Here is a 24,753-nt window from a genome sequence, read left to right on the forward strand (position 1 = left end):
GTCAGGTTTTGTGAAATTCCGGGAGTCACACCTTGAACTCGGCTCCGTGCCTGGCTCCGGGGGAGCTCCAGCGCTGCCTTCTCCCAATTTGGGATGGGCTGGGGCTGGAAGAACCCCTGGAGAACCAGCAGGGCTCGGTTCTGCATGATTCCTTTGCTGGTGAATCTCCCTGTGCCGAAAAAAGTTCAGGAATGTGGTTAAAGCTGAGAATGCCTACAGGGTCAAATTGTTTCATTCTGGTGGGCTCCACCACTTTTTTGGGCTAAAAAGTGCATTAATCCTCACCCTGAGCTTGTAGAATAAAGAAATTCCTGTTTTCCATGATTTTCCAGCACCAATCCCAACACCAGCACCTCTAGTGCATTAATCCTCACCCTGAGCTTGTAGCAGACAGAAATTCCTGTTTTCCATTATTTTCCAGCACCAATCCCAACACCAGCACCTCTAGTGCATCAATCCCTACCCTGAGTTTGTAGCAGGGCAGGAATTCCTGTTTTCTGTGATTTTCCAGCACCAATCCCAACAGCAGAACTGCTTTCCTCTGCCTACACAATCAAATTGTTTTATTCTGGTAGGCTCCGCCACATTTTGGGGGCTAAAAGGTGCATAAATCCTTACCCTGAGCTTGTAGCAGACATAAATTCCCGTTTTCCATGATTTTCCAACACTGATTCCAACACCATCTCCTCACGTGCATCAATCCTTACCCTGAGCTTGTAGCAGACAGGAATTCCTGATTTCTGTGATTTTCCAGCACTGATCCCAGCACCAGCACCTCATGGAGGCTTCAAACCAGGGGCTGCTGCTCCCAAAGTGGGTCAGGTCACCCCGAAGACAAAACAGAAATGTTTGTTTGTATTCCTGGAGTTTGCAAATATAAAGATAAAAAAATAACTGGGACACGTCAGGTTTCCAAGCAGATGAATCTCCCTGTGGCTCTCCATTCCCAGGAGGATCCAGGGATCTCCTGAGGCTGGCACGGCCTTGGAGCTCAGGATGGGTTTGGGAAAGAGGTGCAGACTCAGAGTTAAATTTTTATTTTGGGGCTGGGAAAGAGGTGCAGACTCGGGGTTGAATTTGTATTTTGGGACATTTTGTGTGTTTCTAAGTGAGGATGGGGCTGAGATGTGCTGGGAGAGGGCTGGTCCATGTCCTGTGGGATGGGGAATATATTCCCACATGGAATGTGTCTTTCTGATGAGGATCTGGCACCCAAACTTATCAAAAAAAGCTGTGAGGACATAAAATTCCAGCTGGCTGTGCTGCAAATAAGATTAAAATCAAATCAACCATTTATATTTGCTCTGATCCCTCTTCTGAAGCCTTTATAAAATGCCACAAACCCGGGGCTTTTCCCTTTCCACATTAAAAATCATGGAATGGTTTGGGCTGGGAGAGACCTTCAAATCATCCATGGGCAGGGTTCCACCACCCCAGGGTGCTCCAAACTGGCCTTGGACACTTCCAGGGATGGAGGAGCCACAACTTCCCTGGGAATTCCATGCCAGGGAAGAAAACCACTGATATCTGATGGTGAACATGCCAATTTTTAAATTTTTTTTTTAATATTTTTTGAACAAAATAACTTTGAATTTGCTGCTCGGTGGCTTTGGCAGCTGCCAGGGCAGCCCCGAGCTGGTGGTGGGAAGGATAAACCCCCTGAGCCAGGTGCTGCTCAGCTGTTAGAGAAGCTGGAGATTTGCAGAATAAAAAAAAATGTAAATACAAACCCCTGGGTGCGGGAGATAAAGCCCAATTTGGGTGCCCACCTCGCAGCTGGGCACTGCTGCCTTATCAGCCTGGGTGCAGCCGCTGGGGCTGGCACCTCCTGCGTGGTGAGGGCTTGGATAAGTGGGGAGGGCTTGGATAAGGAGCTCCAGGTGCCCCTTATCAGCTGGGAGGGGCTGGGGGTGCTGCCCAGCCCACCAGGAGCCCTCCCCTGCCGGCTGATTCCTCCTTGCTCCTGAAATTCCTGGCACGGGGCTCTGCTCCTGCTGTCCCACAGCTGCTCCAGGCAGGGCTGGGCCAGCCTTGGGTCTGTGGCTGAGCCCTGGATTGATTTTGACTGCTGGCACAGAAGAAGGAGGGTGAATTTTGGGGATTCTGCTGCGACTTGCTGGGGTGTGAGTCAAAAAGATGTGGATTCATGGAATGGATTGGGTGGGAAGGTGCTTAAATCCCATCCACTTCCACCCCCAGCATCTCCCACTGTCCCAGGTGCTCCAGCCTGGCCTTGGGCACTGCCAAGGATCCAGGGCAGCCACAGCTGCTCTGGGAATTCCATCCCAGCCCATCCCACCCTCCCAGGCAGGAATCCCTTCCCAAAATCCTACCCAACCCTGCTCTCTGGCAGTGGAAGCCATGCCCTGGGTTCTGTCCCTCCGGGCTCTCCTGCCCAGCAAATTCCCAATGTCCAGGGCTGTTCCTGCAGCACCTGCAGAGGGATGGGAAAACAAAATCCTGGAATGGTTTGGGTGGGAAGGACCTGAAATCCCATCCAGCTCCACCCCTGGGACACCTGCCACTATCCCAGGTCACTCCAAGCCCATCCAATGTGGCCCTGGACACTCCCGGGCTGAGGCTGCTGCAGCCCAAATGTGGTTTAGCTCTGCCCTTCCCTGTTCCCCTGCTCCCAAGGAATTTGGGGCTCCTGGAGCAGCCAGGGACCCCCAGCCCTGGGGAGCTCCAGGATGGGATGCAGGGAGCAGAGGGTGGGAAGGGAGGAGTGAGAGAATCCTTGCCCAAGCCTGGTCTCAAAGGAAGCTTTTTTAGGGGAGCTGAGCTCCTTTTGCCCAGGGATGGCAGACATCCACCTTTTCCTGGCCACAACCTATGCCTGTGATGTGAATCTTCTATTAAACTTTAACCATTTTCTAGAAATTCATCTCCCACACCTGTCTGCCCCATTTCCCTGGCAGAAATCATGGCTAATCCCATCCCCAGAACACAGGGAAAGCCCTCAGGCTAAGCCCCTGCTGTGGCAGCCGAGCTTTGGAGCAGAAGGATTCTTCATGGCACCGCTCCAGGGTTAAAATATAACCTGGAAGCAGAATTCCAGCCTGCTCCAGGTCATTATCAGGGAGCAACACCTGAGAGAGCAGGAGAAAGGGCTCATTAAGGTGACTCTAATTCCCTCTCCCTGCCCTGCCAGAGGCATGGGAAGGAGATTAAAGTTCTTGCTCAAGGAGAGGAAAACCTCGATAAACCCTGTGGAGCAATCCTGGGAAATGTGTCCCTGCCAGTTTTATTTCCTTGGATTGCAGAAAGGGAAGTTCCTGTGCCCGGTGTGGTCTGGGAATCGTGGCTCCTGCTGGAATTACGGGTGTGGATGTGGCTCTCCAGCTTCAAATGTCATTTCGTGTGGAAAACACAGTGACAAAGCCTGCCAGCAGCACGGGCTTGGTCTCTCTCCAAGGAAATAAAGGTGTGATAATCCCCTGGCTTCTCCCAGAGGGCAAGAAGGGGAGATTTAAGCAGTTCCTGGGGTAATTCTGTGTTGTGGAAGGGTTTTACGCTCCCAGCTTCGCACAGGTTGAGTTTCCGGGCTCAGGGATGGGGGATGGCTGGGACACCCGGGGACAGCAGCTGGCTGTCACCTCCAGCTCTCCCACATCCTGCACAAGTGTTTTGCCAAGCGCAGGAAATGCTGCCAGGTCCCCAGAATCAATCAGGAGTGAGTCCCATGCGTGACAATGTAATTTATTGCTATTTTCTCCAGCAGCTGCGTGTTCCCACGGGGAACAGAGAATTCCCAGCACAACTAAGGCAAAGAGGAAGGAGAACAGCTCATGCTGCCCCCAGCGCCTCTCCAGGTACCCAGGATGTGACCACACCTGGATTTTCTCACCTCATTTCCAAACCAAACGCTTTATTTTCCTCCTTTTTCCAGGCTCTGAGGATGGTTTTCCTCCTTCCCAAGGCCCACACAGCAATAAATTGTCCTGCAGTATCATGGGAATGGTTAACCTTGAGTTGAGTTCACGCAACACCTCCTTCCCTGCAAGGTCGAATTCCAAATTGTCCTTTGGAGAGGAATGAAATAAAAAGTCAGCGTTGCTCCCTGGGCCACAAAGACTTTGCCTCCTTCTCCCGGAGAGCACCAAATTCACCCGGCTTGGGTTGGTTTTGTGGTGGAATCGTGGAAAACATGAAGGAAGAGTTTTGGGGAGCAGGGGCACGAGGGGAGCTCGTTCCTCCCCCTCACAAGGAGTGGGGTCTGCAGGGAGGGAAGGGGATGCTGCTTTGGGGACAGCTTGGGACTGGTTTGGGGACAATTTGGGGTTGGTTTGGGGTAAGTTTGGGGTTGGTTTGGGGACAATTTGGGACTGGTTTGGGGACAATTTGGGACTGGTTTGGGGACAATTTGGGGTTGGTTTGGGGACAATTTGGGGTTGGTTTGGGGACAATTTGGGGTTGGTTTGGGGACAATTTGGGACTGGTTTGGGGACAATTTGGGACTGGTTTGGGGACAATTTGGGACTGGTTTGGGGTAAGTTTGGGGTTGGTTTGGGGACAGTTTGGGGCTGCTTCAGGGACAGTTTGGGGCTGCTTTGGGGACAATTTCAGATTTCTTTGGGCACAATTTGGAGCTGCTTTGAGGACAATTTGGGGTTGGTTTGGGCACAATTTGGGGCTGCTTTGAGGTCAATTTGGGGCTGCTTCGGGGACAATCTGGGGCTGCTACAGGGGCAATTTGGGCACAATTTGGGGCTGCTTCAGGGACAGTTTGGGGCTGCTTTGGGCACAATTTGGGGCTGGTTTGGGGACAATTTCGGGCTGGTTTGGGCACAGTTTGGGGCTTCTTTGAGGACCAATTAGGGCTGCTTTGGGAACATTTTGGGGCTTCTTTGGGCACAATTTGGGGCTGCTCTGGGCACAATTTGGGGCTGCTTCAGGGACAGTTTAGGGCTGCTCTGGGCACAATCTGGGGCTGCTTTGGGCACAATTTGGGGCTGCTTCGGGGACCCTGCAGGGAAAACAGCCCTTTTGCCCATGGCACCTCCATCTCCAGGTCTGCCCTGGTGCCTGCAGGGGGGACACCCCTACACAAGGGCTGGGTGCGAACTTTGAGGGGCGGCCCCGTTCTCCCAGGGATGTCCCAGCCGTGCCACCATGCAGGGGCGACCAAAAGCCCCTCCGACAACAGGAATGGCTAAATCTCCCCTTTCTTCCTGCGCAGCTCTCCCCCTCAGGTGAGCACGGCTCTCCTCCATCAGGGTGAGCACGGCTCTCCCCCCTCAGGGTGAGCACGGCTCTCCCCCTCAGGATGAGCACGGCTCCCCCCCCTCAGGTGAGCACGGCTCTCCCCCTCAGGATGAGCACGGCTCCCCCCCCTCAGGCGGACAAGCCGCCGCCGCTGCCGATGACAGTTACGGGCGGCACGGCCGCGTCCCCTCAGCGGCGGTGCCGCACCACAGCTCCCCTCACGGCTACGCCCCACCCACCCACCACAACCCCACCCAATCGCAACCCTCCGCCTCCCGCTTCTCGCCTTCTATTGGTTAACATCCCTGCCAATCATTTTCCCGCCCGGGGATGTCACGGATGCGCGCCGCGCTGATTGGTGAGGCCGGGATGGGCGTGGCGAGCGCGGCTTTAAAGGAGGTTGGGCGGCGCGCGGTCCCAGTGCCCCCCCAGCCCGGTCCCGGTCCCGGGGTCCCGTCCCCAGCCCGGTACCGGCGACCCCGGCCCGGCCCGGCCCGCGTCCCCGCTGCCGGCCCATGGAGCTGAGCTGCGCCATGGCGGGCAGCGCCGCCGCCCCGCCGGGCCCCGGGCCCCCCGCCGCCGCCGGGCTGATGGAGAGCGATGACTACGAGAGCCTGCCCAGCGGCGTCGCGCTCGGCACGCACATGGTGGCCGGGGCGGTGGCGGGGATCATGGAGCACACCATCATGTACCCCGTGGACTCGGTCAAGGTGCGCGGGGACGGCGGCGAGCGGCCGGGGAGGTGGGCACGGGGCGGTCCGGGGTGTGCCGGGGATGCTGGGGGCTGAAAGTGCTGGGGGTGCGAGGATGGGAGAGGACAGGAGTGTGCAAGGGGTTTCGGGGTGCCAGAAGCGGGCAGGTGTTAAAGGTGTGCAAAGAGGGGAGAGAACAGAGGGTTTTGGGGTGCCAGAAGCGGGCAGGTGTAAAGGTGTGCAAAGAGGGGAGAGAACAGAGGGTTTTGGGGTGCCAGAAGCGGGCAGGTGTAAAGGTGTGCAAAGAGGGGAGAGAACAGAGGGTTTTGGGGTGCCAGAAGCAGGCAGGTGTAAAGGGTGTGCAAGGAGGGGAGAGAACAGATTTTGGGGTGCAAGAAGCAGGCAGGTGTAAAGGGTGTGCAAGGAGGGGAGAGAACAGATTTTGGGGTGCAAGAAGCAGGCAGGTGTAAAGGGTGTGCAAGGAGGGGAGAGAACAGGGTTTCGGGGTGCAAGAAGCAGGCAGGTGTAAAGGGTGTGCAAGGAGCTGTTGAGGTGCCAAGGGAAGTGTGTGAAAAGTCGTTGGAGTGAAAGAAGCACTGGAGGTTCAAGGGGTTGTTGGGGTGTCAGGCACGTGTAGGAGTTTTTGGGGTGCAAGGGAGGAAAATCTGCGAATTGGGTTGTAAGGGAGGGAGAGCGTGGAGGGGATGTGTAAGGAATTGTGGGGTGCAGATGGGCAAAGTGTCCGTGGAATGAATGTTGGGGTGCACGTGTGGGAAAGTGTCCGTGGAATGGTGGGGAGATGTGTCCATGGAATGTTGGGGGGAAGTGTCCATGGAATGTTGGGGTGCGCTTGTGGGGGAAAGTGTCCATGGAATGTTGGGGTGGACGTGTGGGAAAGTGTCCATGGAAGGGTGGGGAGAAGTATCCATGGAATGTTGGGGTGCACGTGTAAGAAAGTATCCATAGAATGGTGGGGAGATGTGTCCATGGAATGTTGGGGAGAAATGTCCGTGGAATGTTGGGGGGAAGTGTCCATGGAATTTTGGGGTGCGCTTGTGGGGGGAAGTGTCCATGGAATGTTGGGGGGTAGTGTCCATGGAATGTTGGGGGGAGGTGTCCATGGAATGTTGGGGTGTGCGAGGTTCCCGGGACAGGTCCCCGAGGTGTCACCCCCAAATCCCCGCTGGCTCTGGGTCCCGCAGCCCCGGGGAGCTTTGGTGCAAAGGTGGCTCTTTCCCAGTGCTGCTCCCTGGCCCGGGCGATGCCAGCCCTGTGCCACCCGTGCCCGGCTGGCCTGGAGCCGGATCGGGAGCTCCCTGGGGAGCTTTTCCCTCCCGGAGCGTTGGAAATCCCAGTTCAGCTGCTGGGATGGGGCGGTGTGGCCGCGCTGGGATGGGCGAGTGGCTTTGTTGGGTGTTTGAAGCGGAGCTGCCCGCTGGATTTTGGAGCTGATGATGATGCCCGAGCACGCTCAGGGAAGGCTTCCCAGCGTCTCCAGAGTGTGGGAATCATCCCGAAGGATATTTCCTCCCTCTGCCCTGCCAGTTTGCTGCTGTAGGGCCTTCAAAAGAAGAGGGAAAGCTGGGAAAAGCCCAACTCCCTCGATGCTGGCGTGGATGAATCACGAGATGTTGCAATCCCTTCTCCTTCTCGTCCACGGTTCCCTGAAAGAGCAGAAAGAGCAGAGAAGAGGAAATGCTTTGGCTTTTGCAGATTCTGCCAGTGTTACAAGCACTCCAGGGAAATATCCCTGCTTTTTTTTTTTGCCCTGTTTTCCCTCTGGGTCTGTCCCTGGCTCACAGATTCACAGATTTGGGATGTGGGGTTGGTGCCCACCTTGAGCGTGGCACCAACAAATGAGGTGGTGTTCTGTGCCCAGCTGGGCGGGTGTTGTCCCTCCGGAATTCTGCAGTTCTTTTCCTCGGCGGGGCCAGCAGAGCCAGAAATGAAAGCGGTGCCCGGCTTCCTGGAGCGAGGGGGAGGCGCTTTGGAGCAAAAACTCCCCGAGTTGTGCCTTCCCTGGCTGCCGCAGGGCCGGGGCTGTGCCCGGGGCTGGGGATCAAACGCTGCTGAACGCGGGGACAGCCCCGCCAGGGTCGCCCTGTGTGCTGGGGCAGAGCGAAATCCCGCTGGGATTCCCCCCACACCTGTCTGCTGTGGGCAGAGGTGGCGACTGACCCAAAAAAAGGGAGTTTTGGATCCTTAAAGAGGTTTGTTTTTTTTGTAGTGGGTGTCTGCAATAATAACTCGGCTGTCTCAGTTTACCTGCAGAAAAGGAGCAAAGCTTTTCCTCAGTGAGACTTCCTGGGGCAGAGTTCCAGGTGGGAGGAGGTTGGGTTTTTCTGCAGGTGCAGAAGGAGCAGCTCCTGCTCTGAGGTTCCTCCTGTCTGGGTTCCAGCAAGTCATTTCCTCCCAAAGAGAAACTGAAAATGTTGTAATTTGGGGAATTGTTTGCTGCAGACACTTGCACAACCCCTGAGCTTGATGGGGTCACAGAATCCCACAATGGTTTGGGTGGGAAGGGACCTTAAAATCCCCCGGGGCCACCCCAGGGCAGGGACATCTCCCACTGTTCCAGGCTGCTCCAGCCTGGCCTTGGACACTTCAGGGATCCAGGGACAGCCCCAGCTCCTCTGGGAATTCCATCCCTCCTTCCTCCCTCACAGGGAAGAATTCCTTCCCAATATCCAATTTCAATCTATGCTCTTTTCCTCCCTGTTACTTTCCAATGTTGAGTAATAAATAATAATTTAATTTTTTTTTTACCATTAGGCAAATGAGCTGCAGCCTCTCCTGCACTTTGCCTCTCCCCCTCAGCTCCGGTTGTTTGGACACCCTGGGCTGGTTTTTTGCTGGTGCTGAGGGTGTTTCTCACACTTCTGAGTCTTGTTTTTCCTTGTGGCTGCTGCAAACAGCTGTGCTGGGAGCCCTGATCCATCCCCAGATGATCTGGAGGGATCAGCGTGTCAAGGACTCCCAGTGGCAGCAGAAAAGGAGTTTTTGGAGGGTTCCCTGGAGCCTCCTCCTCCTGCCCTGATCCATCGGGTGAATTTTCTGCCAGAGCTGCTTTCCCAAAGCTGTGGAAATGAAGGATGGGCTCCCCTTGGGGATGTGAGGAACAGTTTTGCTCCCCTGGGGATTAATTAATTGCTGGGGGGAGAAACTGGAGGCGTGCAGGGCTGGCACCTCCCTTCTTGCAGAGGGTGCCCAGCGACTCTAGGGAGCAAAAAAACCCTTTTCCATGAAAACCTGGCCTGCCTTTGGAGCTTCCCTGTGGTCACAAAGGTCCTGGAAGCACAGCAGAGCATCTGAGGGAGGCAGGGCTGTGGATTCTTTGGGGTTTGGTGCTGGGAGATTCTGCATCCCCATTTCCAGCTGCTCCAGGAGGAGCAGTTCCTCATGCTCCAGCTGTGGGGGAGTTTTGGGATGTTGGGAATTCCAGGATAAACCTGCTGGACTGACCCTCTGCTCCCCTTCCATGGATGTGCTGCTCATCTGGGGGCTGTTCCAGCTGAATCCCCCCAAAACTGTTCAGAGCTTGAGCCTGGCTTGTGCCTGTCCTGTTCCAGATGAACTCATCCAAAACTGGGGTTCAGAGCCTGGGCCTGGCTTGTGCCTTGTCTGTTCCAGCAGAATTCCCCCAAAATTTGGGTTCAGAGCTTGAGCCTGGCTTGTGCCTTGTCCTCTTCCAACTGAATACCCCCAAAATTGGGGTTCAGAGCTTAAGCCTGGCTTGTGCCTTTTACTGTTCAAACTGAACTCATCCAAAATTTGGGTTCAGAGCTTGAGCCTGGCTTGTGCCTTGTCCTGTTCCAACTGAGTTCCCCCAAAATTCGGGATCAGAGCTTGAGCCTGGCTTGTGTCTTGTCCTGTTCAAACTGAACTCATCCAAAATTTGGGTTCAGAGCTTGAGCCTGGCTTGTGCCTTGTCCTGTTTGAACTGAATTCCCCCAAAATTCGGGATCAGAGCTTGAGCCTGGCCTGTGCCTCTCGTGCCTTGCCCAGCTGGCAGGATGTGCTGCATCCCTGCAGAAATGCTGCTGATTTCCTGCTAAAACCATTTTGTGCTCCCTTTGTGCATCTCTGTCACATGAACCCGGGAAAAGCATGTTGTGCTCAGAGAAAATAAATAAAGAAACCCCACACAAAAGGCAGACGAGGTCTGAGGGTGTTTGTAGGGTGGCAAAGCAGTGCCCCTCTGCCAGGATGTGCAAAACAGAGACGTGGGCGAGGCAATTTTGGGTGAAAACCAACCAGAAAACAACACTGGGGTAATGCAGGAGGGCTGGGGCTCTTCCCAAAGTGCATCCAGCAGGACAGAGCTTTTCCCCAGGAGCAGGGAACTGCCTCAACCTGACCCTGGCACTTGTGGTGGTGTTTTTTTCCTGCCCAAACTGCAGCCAGGACAGGCAGGGCGCTCCTGGCTGGCCCTGCACCGCTGCCTTATGCAATGGGGATTAATTGCAGTAGGTGGAGAAGAATTTCTTGGCTGCTTATCAGGGGTGAGGCTCCAGGAGCTGCTTGGTGGCTTCAGATAGGTGAGAGGAGCTGGGGGCACTGCCCAGCTGGGGAAATCATCTCCTGGAGCCCTGATAAACTTCAGCTCCCTCCCACAGAGCTGCTCCCAGCCCCAGGCCTGCGGCTCGGCAGCAGGCGCCCAGGAGAGCCTGGGCTGGTTATTGCTTGGGCAGTTTGTCCTCCTAAATCCTGATTTTGGTTATTGCTTGGGCTCTTTGTCCTCCTAAATCCTGATTTTGGTTATTGCTTGGGCAGTTTGTCCTCCTAAATCCTGATTTTGGTTATTGCTTGGGCAGTTTGTCCTCCTAAATCCTGATTTTGGTTATTGCTTGGGCTCTTTGTCCTCCTAAATCCTGATTTTGGTTATTGCTTGGGCAGTTTGTCCTCCTAAATCCTGATTTTGGTTATTGCTTGGGCAGTTTGTCCTCCTAAATCCTGATTTTGGTTATTGCTTGGGCAGTTTGTCCTCCTAAATCCTGATTTTGGTTATTGCTTGAGCAGTTTGTCCTCCTAAATCTGGATTTGGTTATTGCTTGGGCAGTTTGTCCTCCTAAATCCTGATTTTGGTTATTGCTTGGGCTCTTTGTCCTCCTAAATCCTGATTTTGGTTATTGCTTGGGCAGTTTGTCCTCCTAAATCCTGATTTTGGTTATTGCTTGGGCAGTTTGTCCTCCTAAATCTGGATTTTGGTTATTGCTTGGGCAGTTTGTCCTCCTAAATCCTGATTTTGGTTATTGCTTGGGCAGTTTGTCCTCCTAAATCCTGATTTTGGTTATTGCTTGGGCAGTTTGTCCTCCTAAATCCTGATTTTGGTTATTGCTTGGGCTCTTTGTCCTCCTAAATCTGGATTTTGGTTATTGCTTGGGCAGTTTGTCCTCCTAAATCCTGATTTTGGTTATTGCTTGGGCAGTTTGTCCTCCTAAATCCTGATTTTGGTTATTGCTTGGGCAGTTTGTCCTCCTAAATCCTGATTTTGGTTATTACTTGGGCTCTTTGTCCTCCTAAATCTGGATTTTGGTTATTGCTTGGGCAGTTTGTCCTCCTAAATCCTGATTTTGGTTATTGCTTGGGCAGTTTGTCCTCCTATATCCTGATTTTGGTTATTGCTTGGGCAGTTTGTCCTCCTATATCCTGATTTTGGTTATTGCTTGGGCAGTTTGTCCTCCTATATCCTGATTTTGGTTATTGCTTGGGCAGTTTGTCCTCCTATATCCTGATTTTGGTTATTGCTTGAGCAGTTTGTCCTCCTAAATCTGGATTTGGTTATTGCTTGGGCAGTTTGTCCTCCTAAATCCTGATTTTGGTTATTGCTTGGGCAGTTTGTCCTCCTAAATCTGGATTTTGGTTATTGCTCGGGCTTTTAGTTCAATTCAATCCTGATTTTTGTTATTGCTTGGATTGTTTTTCTTGATTTTGTTTATTCTTTGGGTAGTTTGTCCTCTTGAATCCTGCTTTTGCCTACTCCTTGGGTTGCAGAATCCTGGTTTTATCTGCTCCTTGGCTGTTAGTCATGTTAGACCTGGGTTTTGGTTATTCCTTGGTCAGCTAGTCGTGGTTTTATCTGTTCCTGGGCTGTTAGCCCTGTTAAACCTGGGTTTTGGTTATTCCTTGGTCAGCTAGTCCTGGTTTTATCTGTTCCTGGGCTGTTAGTCCTGTTAAATCCTGCTTTTGGTTATTCCTTGGGCTGTTTGTCCTGTTTTTAGTGATTGCTTGGGCAGTTAGTCCTGGTTTTATCTCCTCCTTGGGCTGCTTGTCCTGTTTTACCCAGGTTTTGGTTATTCCTTGGGCAGTTAGTCCTGGTTTTATCTCCTCCTTGGGCTGCTTGTCCTGTTTTACCCAGGTTTTGGTTATTCCATGGGCAGCTAGTCCTGGTTTTATGGGCAGTTAGTCCTGGTTTTATCTGCTCCTTGGGCTGTCAGTCCTGTTTTACCCAGGTTTTGGTTATTCCTTGGGCAGTTAGTCCTGGTTTTATGGGCAGTTAGTCCTGGTTTTATCTGCTCCTTGGCCTGTTAGTCATGTTCTACCCACAGGTGATGGTGGCTGATGCAAACTGCAGCCTGTGTGGGCTCCTCTGGGCTGTGGGGTGAGTTTTGAACCCCTTCAGAGTGACTCAGATCCACCAGAATAAAAAAAAAAAAGTTATTTATCCATTCTCACGTGAGAGCTGTACCACCTTACACCCCTTTTCCATGAAAAGCTGCCTGTTCCTGTCCAAGCTGCAGCAGCAGCGTGTCTGTAAATTGATTTTCCTGGGGGTGTGTGTGGCCCTGACAGCTACAGGAGGTTCTGTTCCTTCATGGGAACTGCTGGGGTGAAAGTGGGGAAAAACTGGGGTTTTTTTTACTTCCCAAAACCACATTGATCCTGCACATAAATGTCACCTGCTGCTGCCAGGGATAAACTGGGATGAGACTGGGATTTTCTCCGGAGCATCCCGAAATCCTGAGCAGCCTCTGTAGGATGGGAAGGTGCAGACACCACGAGGGCTTGCGTGGTGGATATAAAACCTGCTTTTAAATTCTGAGCTCATTCAGTGCAGTGCTGCCCTCCCTGGGGGATTTTCCTGAGTTTTTGGGCTCCTTTGGAGTTTTCCCAGGGAATGTGGTGCTGTGGAGCAGGGAGCTTTGCACGAGGCTGCCAAATTCCCTGGTGGAGGGTGATGCCTTTCATGATCACCAGATGATGCTGGAGTCTGAAATTCCGGCTACATTTGTAGGTTTTTTAAAGTTTATTTACTGTAAATTCCGTAATTTGGTTGGTCTAGACTTGAGTAAACCCAGCTTGGTTTTATTATTTCGGGTGAAAGTCCTGAAGTGAGTTCTGGTCTTTTCTTTGGGCTCACAGAGTGGGTGTGGAGGAGGTTTGGGGGCTGCAAGGTTCAAACCTTAAAGGTTTTTATGGAAGGCTGAGCTGCTTTGTGGCCTCCTGGCTAATTAATGAATTAATTAATGAAGGGCTTGACGAGCTGGAGGGGATCCTGCTGAGGAGGGATCCTTCCTGCAGCTTCTCCTTGGAAAAGCAGGAATTCCAGAGCTTGCCTGTCGCAGCGCTGGTGTTTGGAGGCTGCTCCAATGGTTTCAGCCATAGGCTGGAATTGCAGAATTATGGAATTCCTGAGGTTGGAAAAGCCTTCCAAGGCCATCCAGTCCTGCTGTGAGCCATGTCCACCTTGTCCCCAGCCCAGGGCACTGAGTGCCACGTCCAGGCCTGCCTTGGCCACCTCCAGGGCTGTGACTCCGTGGCCTGTCTGTGTTTAACCTTTTCCACAGGGAATTCAGGAAGGATCTGCTGCATTCTGCTGCTCAGGATTTCCTGGGGTGGCTGTGGAGGTTTTTACTTTTTACCCAGAGCTGATTGAGGTCCTGGGGCCCCTCATGTTGTCATTGTCACCTCCAGGCCTTTGAGTCCTGCTGCCTGCAGAGCCCTGGAACGAGCTCCGAGGAATTTTCCCGAGGGGAAAATCGTGGAATGAAGTGGTGGCAGTGAGCTTTGGAGCAGGTTTGGGTGCCAGGAGCTCAGCTGGCTTAAAATCTGTTCGAGAAAGAATCCTGAAGGGCAGAAATGCAGCTGGAATTCCCTGCCAGGCCTTCCTGAGGGACAGAAATGCAGCTGGAATTCCCTGCCAGGCTCTCCTGAGGGACAGAAATGCAGCTGGAATTCTGTGCCAGGCCCTCCTGAGGGGCAGAAATGCAGCTGGAATTCCCTGCCAGTCCCTCCTGAGGGACAGGAATGCAGCTGGAATTCCCTGCCAGTCCCTCCTGAGGGGCAGAAATGCAGCTGGAATTCCCTGCCAGGCCCTCCTGAGGGACAGAAATGCAGCTGGAATTCCCTGGTAGTCCCTCCTGAGGGACAGAAATGCAGCTGGAATTCCCTGCCTGGTCCTCCTGAGGGGCAGAAATGCAGCTGGAATTCCCTGCCAGGCCCTCCTGAGGGACAGAAATGCAGCTGGAATTCTGTGCCAGGCCTTCCTCAGGGACAGAAATGCAGCTGGAATTCCCTGGTAGTCCCTCCTGAGGGACAGAAATGCAGCTGGAATTCTGTGCCAGTCCCTCCTGAGGGACAGAAATGCAGCTGGAATTCTGTGCCAGGCCTTCCTGAGGGGCAGAAATGCAGCTGGAATTCTGTGCCAGGCCCTCCTGAGGGGCAGAAATTTAGCTGGAATTCCCTGCCAGTCCCTCCTGAGGGACAGAAATGCAGCTGGAATTCCCTGCCAGGCCCTCCTGAGGGGCAGAAATGCAGCTGGAATTCCCTGCCAGTCCCTCCTGAGGGACAGAAATGCAGCTGGAATTCTGTGCCAGTCCCTCCTGAGGGACAGAAATGCAGCTGGAATTCCCTGCCAGGCCCTCCTGAGGGACAGAAATTTAGCTGGAATTCCCTGCCTGGTCCTCCTGAGGGACAGAAATGCAGCTGGAATTCCCTGCCAGGCCCTCCTGAGGGACAGAAATTTAGCTGGAATTCCCTGCCAGGCCCTCCTGAGGGGGAGAAATGCAGCTGGAATTCTGTGCCAGGCCTTCCTGAGGGACAGAAATGCAGCTGGAATTCCCTGCCAGGCCCTCCTGAGGGACAGAAATGCAGCTGGAATTCCCTGCCAGGCCCTCCTGAGGGGCAGAAATTTAGCTGGAATTCCCTGGCAGACCCTCGGGGGAGAAAATCACCGGGAGCTGAGGGGAAAACGGGGACAAGGAACCTCCCAGAGCCTCTGGGGGTCACTGGCTCTGCATTTTCTCCTTTTCAGGGAATTCCTGATTCCCGAATTGCCTGCTCCCAGTTTTCCCAGCTCGCCCTTCTAGGAACTGTCCCAAACTGCTGGAGGGGCAAGCTGGGGCAGAGTCAGGCTGTTGAAAGCAGCAGAAAATTACAACCTTCCCTGGATTTCTCCGGAGCAGCCTCATTCCTTGGGCTTTCCATGGATAAAGCAGAGCAGAGGTCATCACAATTCCCTCCAGGAGGGTGCCGCGGTGGGAGCGTGGACTCCATCCAGGAGGAGAAATTAAAAAAGAGGCTAAACGAGGGCCGTGCAGGGGCTGAGCTGTGGGAATTTTGGAGCTCTGGGGTTGGGTAACCGAGGGCTCTCCTCTCCTGGTGTCTTTGTTGCAGACACGGATGCAGAGCCTGCAGCCGGACCCCAAAGCCCAGTACAGGAGCGTGTACGAAGCCCTCAAGAAGATGGTGCTGACCGAGGGCTTTTGGAGGCCTTTGCGAGGGATTAATGTCACCATGCTGGGGGCTGGCCCTGCCCACGCCTTGTACTTCGCCTGCTACGAGAAAATGAAAAAGTCTCTCAGTGATATTTTCCAGCCAGGAGGAAACAGCCACTTAGCCAATGGTATTTTTGGGGTTTGCCCTAAAAAAAAAAAACCCATTTGTGATTATCAACCTGTCCCTTGCTTGCTTCTCACTCAGCCTGGTGTCCCTCCCAATCTAAATTCCTAAATTCTGATTTAATTTCAAATTATCCCAGCACAAATCATCAGTTTAGTGAGCAGAAACACCCCCCAATCTAAATTCTTATTTAATCTCAAATTATCCCAGCACAAATCATCAATTTACTGGGCAAAAGCACCCCCCCAATCTAAATTTTATTTAATCTCAAATTATTCCAGCACAAATCATCAGTTTAGTGAGCAAAAGCGCCCCCCCAATCTAAATTCTTATTTAATCTCAAATTACTCCAGCGCAAATCATCAATTTACTGGGCAAAAGCGCCCCCCCAATCTAAATTTTATTTAATCTCAAATTACTCCAGCACAAATCATCAGTTTAGTGAGCAAAAGCGCCCCCCCAATCTAAATTTTATTTAATCTTAAATTACTCCAGCACAAATCATCAATTTAGTGGGCAAAAGGTGTTCAGGTGCAGCTGTGCTGTTCCTATATTGCCATGGAATCCTTAAAATTGGGAAAGATCTTCAGGATCAAGTCCCACCTTTGAAGGTATCACCTAAAGGTGTGATTTTAAATTGAAGCCTCTGGAGGTTTGAATTCAGGTGTCCCTGGGAGCATGGAATTTGCACATCCAAGATCCCAAAAATCCCTCCATCCTGTTTAATTTTTAGCAGGAATATTTCACTTTTAAACGCAGCAATAGCAGCAGAAAGCCTGGAATTGAGCAGCCAGGGCTTTACCAGAGGGTTTGTGCTGGAGATTCCCGTGATTTTGCTGGGATGTGCTGGTGGGAATCTGCCGTGGGGTCACGGAACTCAGAGAAGAGAATAAAATCCCTTCTGCTGGCTGCTCTTTGCTAGGAACACATTCCTGTGCTCGCCTTTCAAGTAGCTACAGGAAAATCAGAGCTGTGGCTTTGTGAGAAATGACCAAAAAGTCATTTGGGCAAGAGGGAATTGGAGGTGGGGAGCAACATCAAAGGGAAGGAGTGGCTGGAGAGGCTGATCCTCGGGATGGGTCAGGGCTGGCTGGGCTTGGCACAGCCGGGGCTCTGAGGCTTGGAAAGCAGGCTGAGTAAAGGGATGAAAATCCCTAATTAGGGCCGTGCTGAGGGCAGGGGAAGCGTTGCTCACAGCTCAGGCGCCGCGGGTGTCTGGGGCCGACGGATCCTCGGGAGTTGTTGGGGAGAGCAAAGCTGGGGCTGGGAGCGGGTCTGGGCTTCTCGCGGGATTGGGGGTCCTGCCCTGGGAACCTGGGTGAGGGCACCTCCCTCAGCATGGATGGGATCCCCCAAAGGATGGGGTTCCCCCATGGATGGGATCCCCCTATGGATAGAATCCCCCTCTGGATGGGGTTCCCCCATGGATGGGATCCCCCTATGGATGGGGTTCCCCCATGGATGGAATCCCCCCATGGATGGGATCCCCCTATGGATAGAATCCCCCTCTGGATGGGGTTCCCCCATGGATGGATTCCCCACATGGATGGGGTTCCCCACATGGATGGGATCCCCCTATGGATAGAATCCCCCTCTGGATGGGGTTCCCCCATGGATGGGATCCCCCTCTGGATGGGGTTCCCCCATGGATGGAATCCCCACATGGATGGGATTCCCCCATGGATGGGATCCCCCTATGGATAGAATCCCCCTCTGGATGGGGTTCCCCCATGGATGGGATCCCCCTATGGATAGAATCCCCCTCTGGATGGGGTTCCCCCATGGATGGATTCCCCACATGGATGGGGTTCCCCACATGGATGGGATCCCCCTATGGATAGAATCCCCCTCTGGATGGGGTTCCCCCATGGATGGGATCCCCCTCTGGATGGGGTTCCCCCATGGATGGAATCCCCACATGGATGGGATTCCCCCATGGATGGGATCCCCCTATGGATAGAATCCCCCTCTGGATGGGGTTCCCCCATGGATGGGATCCCCCTATGGATAGAATCCCCCTCTGGATGGGGTTCCCCCATGGATGGGATCCCCCTATGGATGGATTCCCCACATGGATGGGATCCCCCTATGGATGGGGTTCCCCCATGGATGGATTCCCCCCATGGATGGGATCCCCCCATGGATGGGATCCCCCTCTGGATGGGGTTCCCCCATGGATGGGATCCCCCCATGGATGGGATCCCCCTCTGGATGGGATCTCCCTCTGGATGGAATCCCCCTCTGGATAGGGTTCCCCTATGGATGGATTCCCCACAGATGCAATCCCTCTGAATGGATTCCCATGGATGGAATCCCATATGAGTGGGATTCCCCTGGATGGATTCCCACTGATGGGATCCCCCGGATGGATTCACACAGATGCAATTCCCATGGATGGGATTCCCCCCTGGATGGGATCCCCTGGCTGGGATCCCCTGGCTGGATCCCCCTGGCTGGAATCCCCTGGCTGGGATCCCCTGGCTGGATCCCCCTGGCTGGGATCCCCTGGCTGGGATCCCCTGGCTGGGATCCCCCTGGCTGGATCCCCCTGGCTGGATCCCCCTGGCTGGATCCCCCTGGCTGGATCCCCCTGGCTGGGATCCCCCTGGCTGGGATCCCCCTGGCTGGATCCCCCTGGCTGGGATCCCCTTGGCTGGGATCCCCTGGCTGGATCCCCTGGCTGGATCCCCCTGGCTGGGATCCCCTGGGATGGGATCCCCTGGGATGGGATCCCCTGGCTGGGATCCCCCTGGCTGGATCCCCCTGGCTGGGATCCCCTTGGCTGGGATCCCCTGGCTGGATCCCCTGGCTGGATCCCCCTGGCTGGGATCCCCTGGCTGGATCCCCCTGGGTGGGATCCCTGGCTGGAATCCCCTGGCTGGATCCCCTGGCTGGATCCCCAGGGTGGATCCCCTGGGCGCAGGGATGCCTCTGGAGCCGGGTTTGTGTTCTCAGGGCTGCTCTTGCCTTGCAGGCATCGCGGGGAGCGCGGCCACGCTGCTGCACGACGCCGTGATGAATCCTGCCGAAGGTAATCCCGGGATTCCGGGCAGCGCTGCTCCCTCTGGGACACCCTCAGTGCCCCTGCCCGGCCAGAAATCCCTCCTGGCTCTTCTCCCTCTGCCCCTTGGCACGAACAGGAAGAAATCCAGGGCTGCCCCCAGACCTCCAACAGCAGCAAAGCCAGCGACCTCGTTCCTCTGTCCCTGGGGAGGAGAGGCAGAGCAGCCAGGAGGAATTAACTGATCCCTGGATCTCCTGGGGCTTTCCAGGGAGGTGTCACCTTTACGGTGTCACCTTTACTGTCACCGCTCTGCTGCTCCTTGGGGCAGTGGTTCTGGTTTTCCTGAAGCTTTGGCCTAAGCAAGCTGAGCTCAAGTTGTTGGACGAGCACACGGAGGGACTGTGAGGTTCCTGGCCAGGTGGAGTGGCAGGAGAAGGTCTCAGGAAAATGAGGATTAACAGGAAAATGCAGCTCGAGTGACAGTGCTGTCACCTCCCAGCTCCTCAGGGTCACTGGGTTGTGCTGAGTGGGCCCAGAGCTGGAATCTCTGAAGGAGAAACCTCCAGTGTATCAAATCCTTTTAATCCTACCCTGATTAAATAACTTAAATTAATTGGCCTTGCAAGTCAGTGGCAGTCACTCCGGCCAGGGAGGCTGAGGGGGTGTGTGACACCCCAGGTGATGCTCAGGTGTGAGTCCACCTTCCCCCCTCACTGCTGGGTCTGTGCATCCCCAGCGAGGGGCCTGAGCACCTGGCTTGATGGGGAGAGCTGAGGGTCATTAATTAACCCTGAGGAGAGGGGTCCATTAGAACTGGTGGGTCATTAATTAACCCTGAGGAGAGGGGTCCATTAGAACTGGTGGGGTCACTAATTAACCCTGAGGAGTTCATTAGAACTAGTGGGTCATTAATTGCCTGAGGAGAGGGGTTCATTAGAACGAAAAGGTCATTAATTAAGCCTGAGGAGAGGGGTTCATTAGGAAGTGAGCTGTGCTGAGCTCTGGGGGCACTGGGCAGCTCAGGGGGTCGGTTTGGATTGGGAAGGGAGGCTGGGGCTGGGCCTGGCATCACTCTGGGGGCTGTGCCAGCCAGACCTGACCCCACAGATCAGCAGTGTCCCTGTCCCCATTCCTGTCCCCATTCCTGTCCCAAATTCTGGGGGCACTGGGCAGCTCAGGGGGATCAGTTTGGATTGGGAAGGGAGGTCAGGGCTGTGCCAGCTGAGCAGTGTCCCTGTCCCCATTCCTGTCCCCAGCTCAGGGGGATCAGTTTGGATTGGGAAGGGAGGTCAGGGCTGTGCCAGCTGAGCCCAGCTGAGCAGTGTCCCTGTCCCCACGCTGTCCCCAGCTCAGGGGGTCGGTTTGGATTGGGAAGGGAGGTCAGGGCTGTTCCAGCTGAGCCCAGCTGAGCAGTGTCCCTGTCCCCACACTGTCCCCAGCTCAGGGGGATCAGTTTGGATTGGGAAGGGAGGTCAGGGCTGTGCCAGCTGAGCTGTGTCCCTGTCCCCATTCCTGTCCCCAGCTCAGGGGGATCAGTTTGGGTGGGGAAGGGAGGCCAGGGCTGTTCCAGCTGAGCCCAGCTGAGCAGTGTCCCTGTCCCCACGCTGTCCCCAGCTCAGGGGGATCAGTTTGGGTGGGGAAGGGAGGCCAGGGCTGTGCCAGCTGAGCCCAGCTGAGCTGTGTCCCTGTCCCCACGCTGTCCCCAGCTCAGGGGGATCAGTTTGGGTGGGGAAGGGAGGTCAGGGCTGTGCCAGCTGAGCAGTGTCCCTGTCCCCATTCCTGTCCCCAGCTCAGGGGGATCAGTTTGGGTGGGGAAGGGAGGCCGGGGCTGTGCCAGCTGAGCAGTGTCCCTGTCCCCATTCCTGTCCCCAGCTCAGGGGGTCGGTTTGGATTGGGAAGGGAGGCCGGGGCTGTTCCAGCTGAGCCCAGCTGAGCAGTGTCCCTGTCCCCACGCTGTCCCCGAGCAGTGGTGAAGCAGAGGCTGCAGATGTTCAACTCTCCGTACACGTCGGTGCTGGGCTGCGTGCGGACGGTGCAGAGGACCGAGGGCTTTGGAGCCTTCTACCGCAGCTACACCACGCAGCTGACCATGAACGTGCCCTTCCAGGCCATCCACTTCATCACCTACGAGCTGGTGCAGGAGCACCTGAACCCCCACCGCCACTACCAGCCCCAGTCCCACATCGTGGCCGGCGCCGTGGCCGGAGCCGTGGCCGCCGCCGCCACCACGCCCCTGGACGTGTGCAAGACGCTGCTCAACACGCAGGAGAACACGGCCCTGAGCTCCCTCAAGATCAAGGGGCACCTGTCGGGCATGGCCAACGCCTTCAGCACCGTGTACCAGCTGGGAGGGCTGCCCGGCTTCTTCAAAGGCGTCCAGGCTCGGGTCATTTACCAGATGCCCTCCACGGCCATCGCCTGGTCCGTGTACGAGTTCTTCAAGTACTTCCTCACCAAGCACGCGCTGGAGAAGAAATCGTCCTCGTGAGAGAGGAGCGGGAGCCGCCCCCGGCCTCCTCCCAGCCAGCCCAGCTGGAATTCTGCTGGATTCACGGCTCCAAATCTCCCTGCCTGTGGTTCCCGGGGTGCTCGGTCACCGAGTGTCCCCGGGGATTCCAGGGATTCCCTGTCACCGAGTGTCCCCGGGGATTCCCTGTCACCGAGTGTCCCTGGGGATTCCCTGTCACTGAGTGTCCCCGGGGATTCCCTGTCACTGAGTGTCTCCAGGGATTCCGGGGATTCCCTGTCACTGAGTGTCCCCGGGGATTCCCTGTCACTGAGTGTCCCGGGGATTCCGGGGATTCCCTGTCACCGAGTGTCCCCGGGGATTCCCTGTCACCGAGTGTCCCCGGGGATTCCAGGGATTCCCTGTCACCGAGTGTCCCCGGGGATTCCCTGTCACTGAGTGTCTCCAGGGATTCCCTGTCACCGAGTGTCCCTGGGGATTCCCTGTCACTGAGTGTCCCCAGGGATTCCGGGGATTCCCTGTCACTGAGTGTCCCCGGGGATTCCGGGGATTCCCTGTCACTGAGTGTCCCCAGGGATTCCCTGTCACCGAGTGTCCCTGGGGATTCCCTGTCACTGAGTGTCCCCGGGGATTCCGGGGATTCCCTGTCACCGAGTGTCCCTACGAGTGTCCCCAGGGATTCCCTGTCACTGAGTGTCCCCAGGGATTCCTGACCACTGAGTATCCCCAGGCATTCCCATGGCATGTCCCTGGGGATTCCCTGTCACTGAATGTCCCCAGGGATTCCCGGTCACCGAGTGTTCCCAGGGATTCCCATGGTGTCCCCAGGGATTCTCACAGTGTCCCTGGTGATTCCTGGTCACCAAGTGTCCCCAGGGATTCCTGATCACGGAATGTCCCCAGGCATTCCCATGGTGTCCCTGGGGATTCCCGGTCACTCAGTGTCCCCTGTGATTCCTGGTCACTCGGTGTCCCCAGGGATTCCATGGATTCCCTGTCACTGAGTGTCCTCTGTGATTCCTGGTCACCAAGTGTCCCCAGGGATTCCATGGATTCCCTGTCACTGAGTGTCCTCCGTGATTCCTGGTCACCAAGTGTCCCCAGGGATTCCCACAGTGTCCCTGGGGATTCCTGGTCACCAAGTGTCCCTGGGGATTCCGGGGATTCCCTGTCACCGAGTGTCCCTGTCACTCAGTGTCCCTGGGATTCCCACAGTGTCCCCAGAATTCCCAGTCACTCAGTGTCCCTGGGGATTCCACAGTGTCCCTGGGGATTCCTGGTCACTCAGTGTCCCTGGGATTCCCACAGTGTCCCCAGAATTCCCAGTCACTCAGTGTCCCTGGGGATTCCACAGTGTCCCCAGAATTCCCAGTCACTCAGTGTCCCAGGAATTCCCACAGTGTCCCCAGAATTCCCGGTCACTCAGTGTCCCAGGAATTCCCACAGTGTCCCCAGAATTCCCAGTCACTCAGTGTCCCTGGGGATTCCCACGGTGTCCCTGGGATTCCCACAGTGTCCCCAGAATTCCCAGTCACTCAGTGTCCCCTGTGATTCCCGGTCACTGGGTGCCCCTTTTTCTTCCTCAAACAACAACAAAAAGAGAGTTTATACAGACTTTGATATTAATATATATCTATTTAATAACTTTATTTGGAAGCAGTGAAATCACAAGCTTCTCTTTTTTTCTGGAAATAAGATGGAAGATGGAGTTTACTCCTTGCTGAAGGTTTAGGTTATCCAACCTAAACTGTTTTTTTTTTATTTTTTTTTTATTTTTTACAGCAGAGAAACAAAAACGTCCTGGCACAGAAGTTAATTTTATATAAATATAAAATAGCTGGATAATGTTTATCCTTTATTTTTCTATGTAGGCAGTTGGGTGGTTTTAAAATGCTTTTACAGCTGGGTGCAAAGCTGTTTAAAAAGGGCTCAGTTCTTCCCTCCTGTGAGGAAGACCCAAAATCACTGATTTTATGGCCAGATTGGCTTTAATTTCCCAGGTGGTGGCCTGGCTCCTCCTCTGGGTGTCAAGGTACTTGGAAACCCTTGAGGGGACAAGGAATGGGGACATGGCTTTGGGAACACGCGGGGCATCCCAAAATCCCAAATCTCAATTCCATTTTTTTTTTTTGGTAACTCTTGAAAATGTAGATTTTTAACCAATCTGATTTTACAATGGAAACTTGCTAAAGGTGCATTTTTATGGGGTGGGACAGCTGACCAGTGGAGTTTATTCCCAATTTTCCTCTCTGAAGCCCTGATCCCATTCCAGGCCCTCTCCTGGGATCCCCGGGGGGTTTCCTGCTCCCAGGAAAGGGAGATCCTGGAGCTGCTGTTTACAGAGTCCCTGGCAGCTCCAGAAACAGCCCCAAATCCTTGGGCAATTCCCAGTGCAGATCCAAAGGCACCTCCCAGCCCTGCCTGCTGCTCAGCCCTGTCCAGGAGGGACGAAAATCCCACCTGGAGGGACAAAATCCCACCTGGAGGGACAAAAATCCCACCTGGAGGGACAAAATCCCACCTGAGGGACAAAAATCCCACCTGGAGGGACAAAAATCCCACCTGGAGGGATGAAAATCCCACCTGGAGGGACAAAATCCCACCTGGAGGGATGAAAATCCCAACCTGGAGGGACAAAAATCCCACCTGGAGGGACAAAATCCCACCTGGAGGGACAAAAATCCCACCTGGAGAGGGAAAACCTGACCTGGAGGGACGAAAATCCCACCTGGAGGGACAAAATCCCACCTGGAGAGGGAAAACCTGACCTGGAGGGACAAAAATCCCACCTGGAGGGACAAAATCCCACCTGGAAGGACAAAATCCCACCTGGAGGGACAAAAATCCCACCTGGAGGGACAAAATCCCACCTGGAGGGACAAAATCCCACCTGGAGAGGGAAAACCAAACCTGGAGAGGGAAAATCCCACCTGGAGAGGGAAATCCCGACCTGCAGGAGCTCCTCATTCCCCGAGTTTGGTTTTCCTGCTTGGAATGCTGAGTGGGAAGGGTGGAAGCCTCCCTGCTCCAGCTGGGAATGGTTTTCCAAACCAAATTCCATCCTTCAGCTGCTCCTCTGGGAGTTCCCAAGGGATTTTGGAATCCTGGATGTGCAAATTCCAGTTCCAGGGTCCATGCCCCAATGGGAATTGCTCTTCCCAAAGCAAATTCCATCCTTTAACTGCTCCCTTGGGAGATCAGGAGGGAATTTTGGGATCCTGGAAGTGCAAATTTGAGTAACAGGATTCATTTCCCATTTGGGAATGGCTCTTCCAAAGCAAATTCCATGCTTTAACCTCTTACTTGGAAGATTTGGAGGGATTTTGGGATCCTGGATTTTCAAATTCCAGGGTCCATTTCCCATTTGAATCCAGGGATAAACTCCATCCTTCCCCAACCAAATTCCATCTGTCAGCTGCTCCTCTGGGAGTTCCCAAGGGATTTTTGGGATCCTGGATGTGCAAATTCCAACTCCAAGGTCCATTTCCCATTTGAATCCAGGAATAAACTCCATCCTTCCCCAACCAAATTCCATCTGTCAGCTG

General features: G+C 54.4%; 1 protein-coding gene across 4 annotated transcripts; it reads left to right on the forward strand.

The window, feature by feature from the left end:
- The first annotated feature begins 5,705 nt into the window (after positions 1 to 5,705).
- Positions 5,706 to 22,873, forward strand: SLC25A37 (solute carrier family 25 member 37). 4 transcript variants are annotated; one of them, XM_085559216.1, is made up of 4 exons: positions 5,706 to 5,915; positions 15,513 to 15,741; positions 18,712 to 18,768; positions 20,849 to 22,873. In XM_085559216.1, the coding sequence occupies exons 1-4, from the start codon at positions 5,721 to 5,723 to the stop codon at positions 21,919 to 21,921; spliced, it is 1,554 nt and encodes a 517-aa protein (XP_085415342.1). In that variant the 5' UTR covers positions 5,706 to 5,720; the 3' UTR covers positions 21,922 to 22,873. The 4 variants fall into 4 exon arrangements, with proteins under 4 accessions (XP_085415342.1, XP_077645366.2, XP_085415343.1 ...); XM_077789240.2 differs by having other exon boundaries at positions 20,709 to 21,359; XM_085559217.1 differs by lacking the exon at positions 15,513 to 15,741 and having other exon boundaries at positions 5,734 to 5,947.
- The last annotated feature ends 1,880 nt before the right edge of the window (positions 22,874 to 24,753 follow it).

Source organism: Lonchura striata, chromosome 22, assembly GCF_050655825.1.
Source record: "Lonchura striata isolate lonStrDom1 chromosome 22, ASM5065582v1, whole genome shotgun sequence".
Lineage (NCBI taxonomy): Eukaryota > Metazoa > Chordata > Aves > Passeriformes > Estrildidae > Lonchura > Lonchura striata.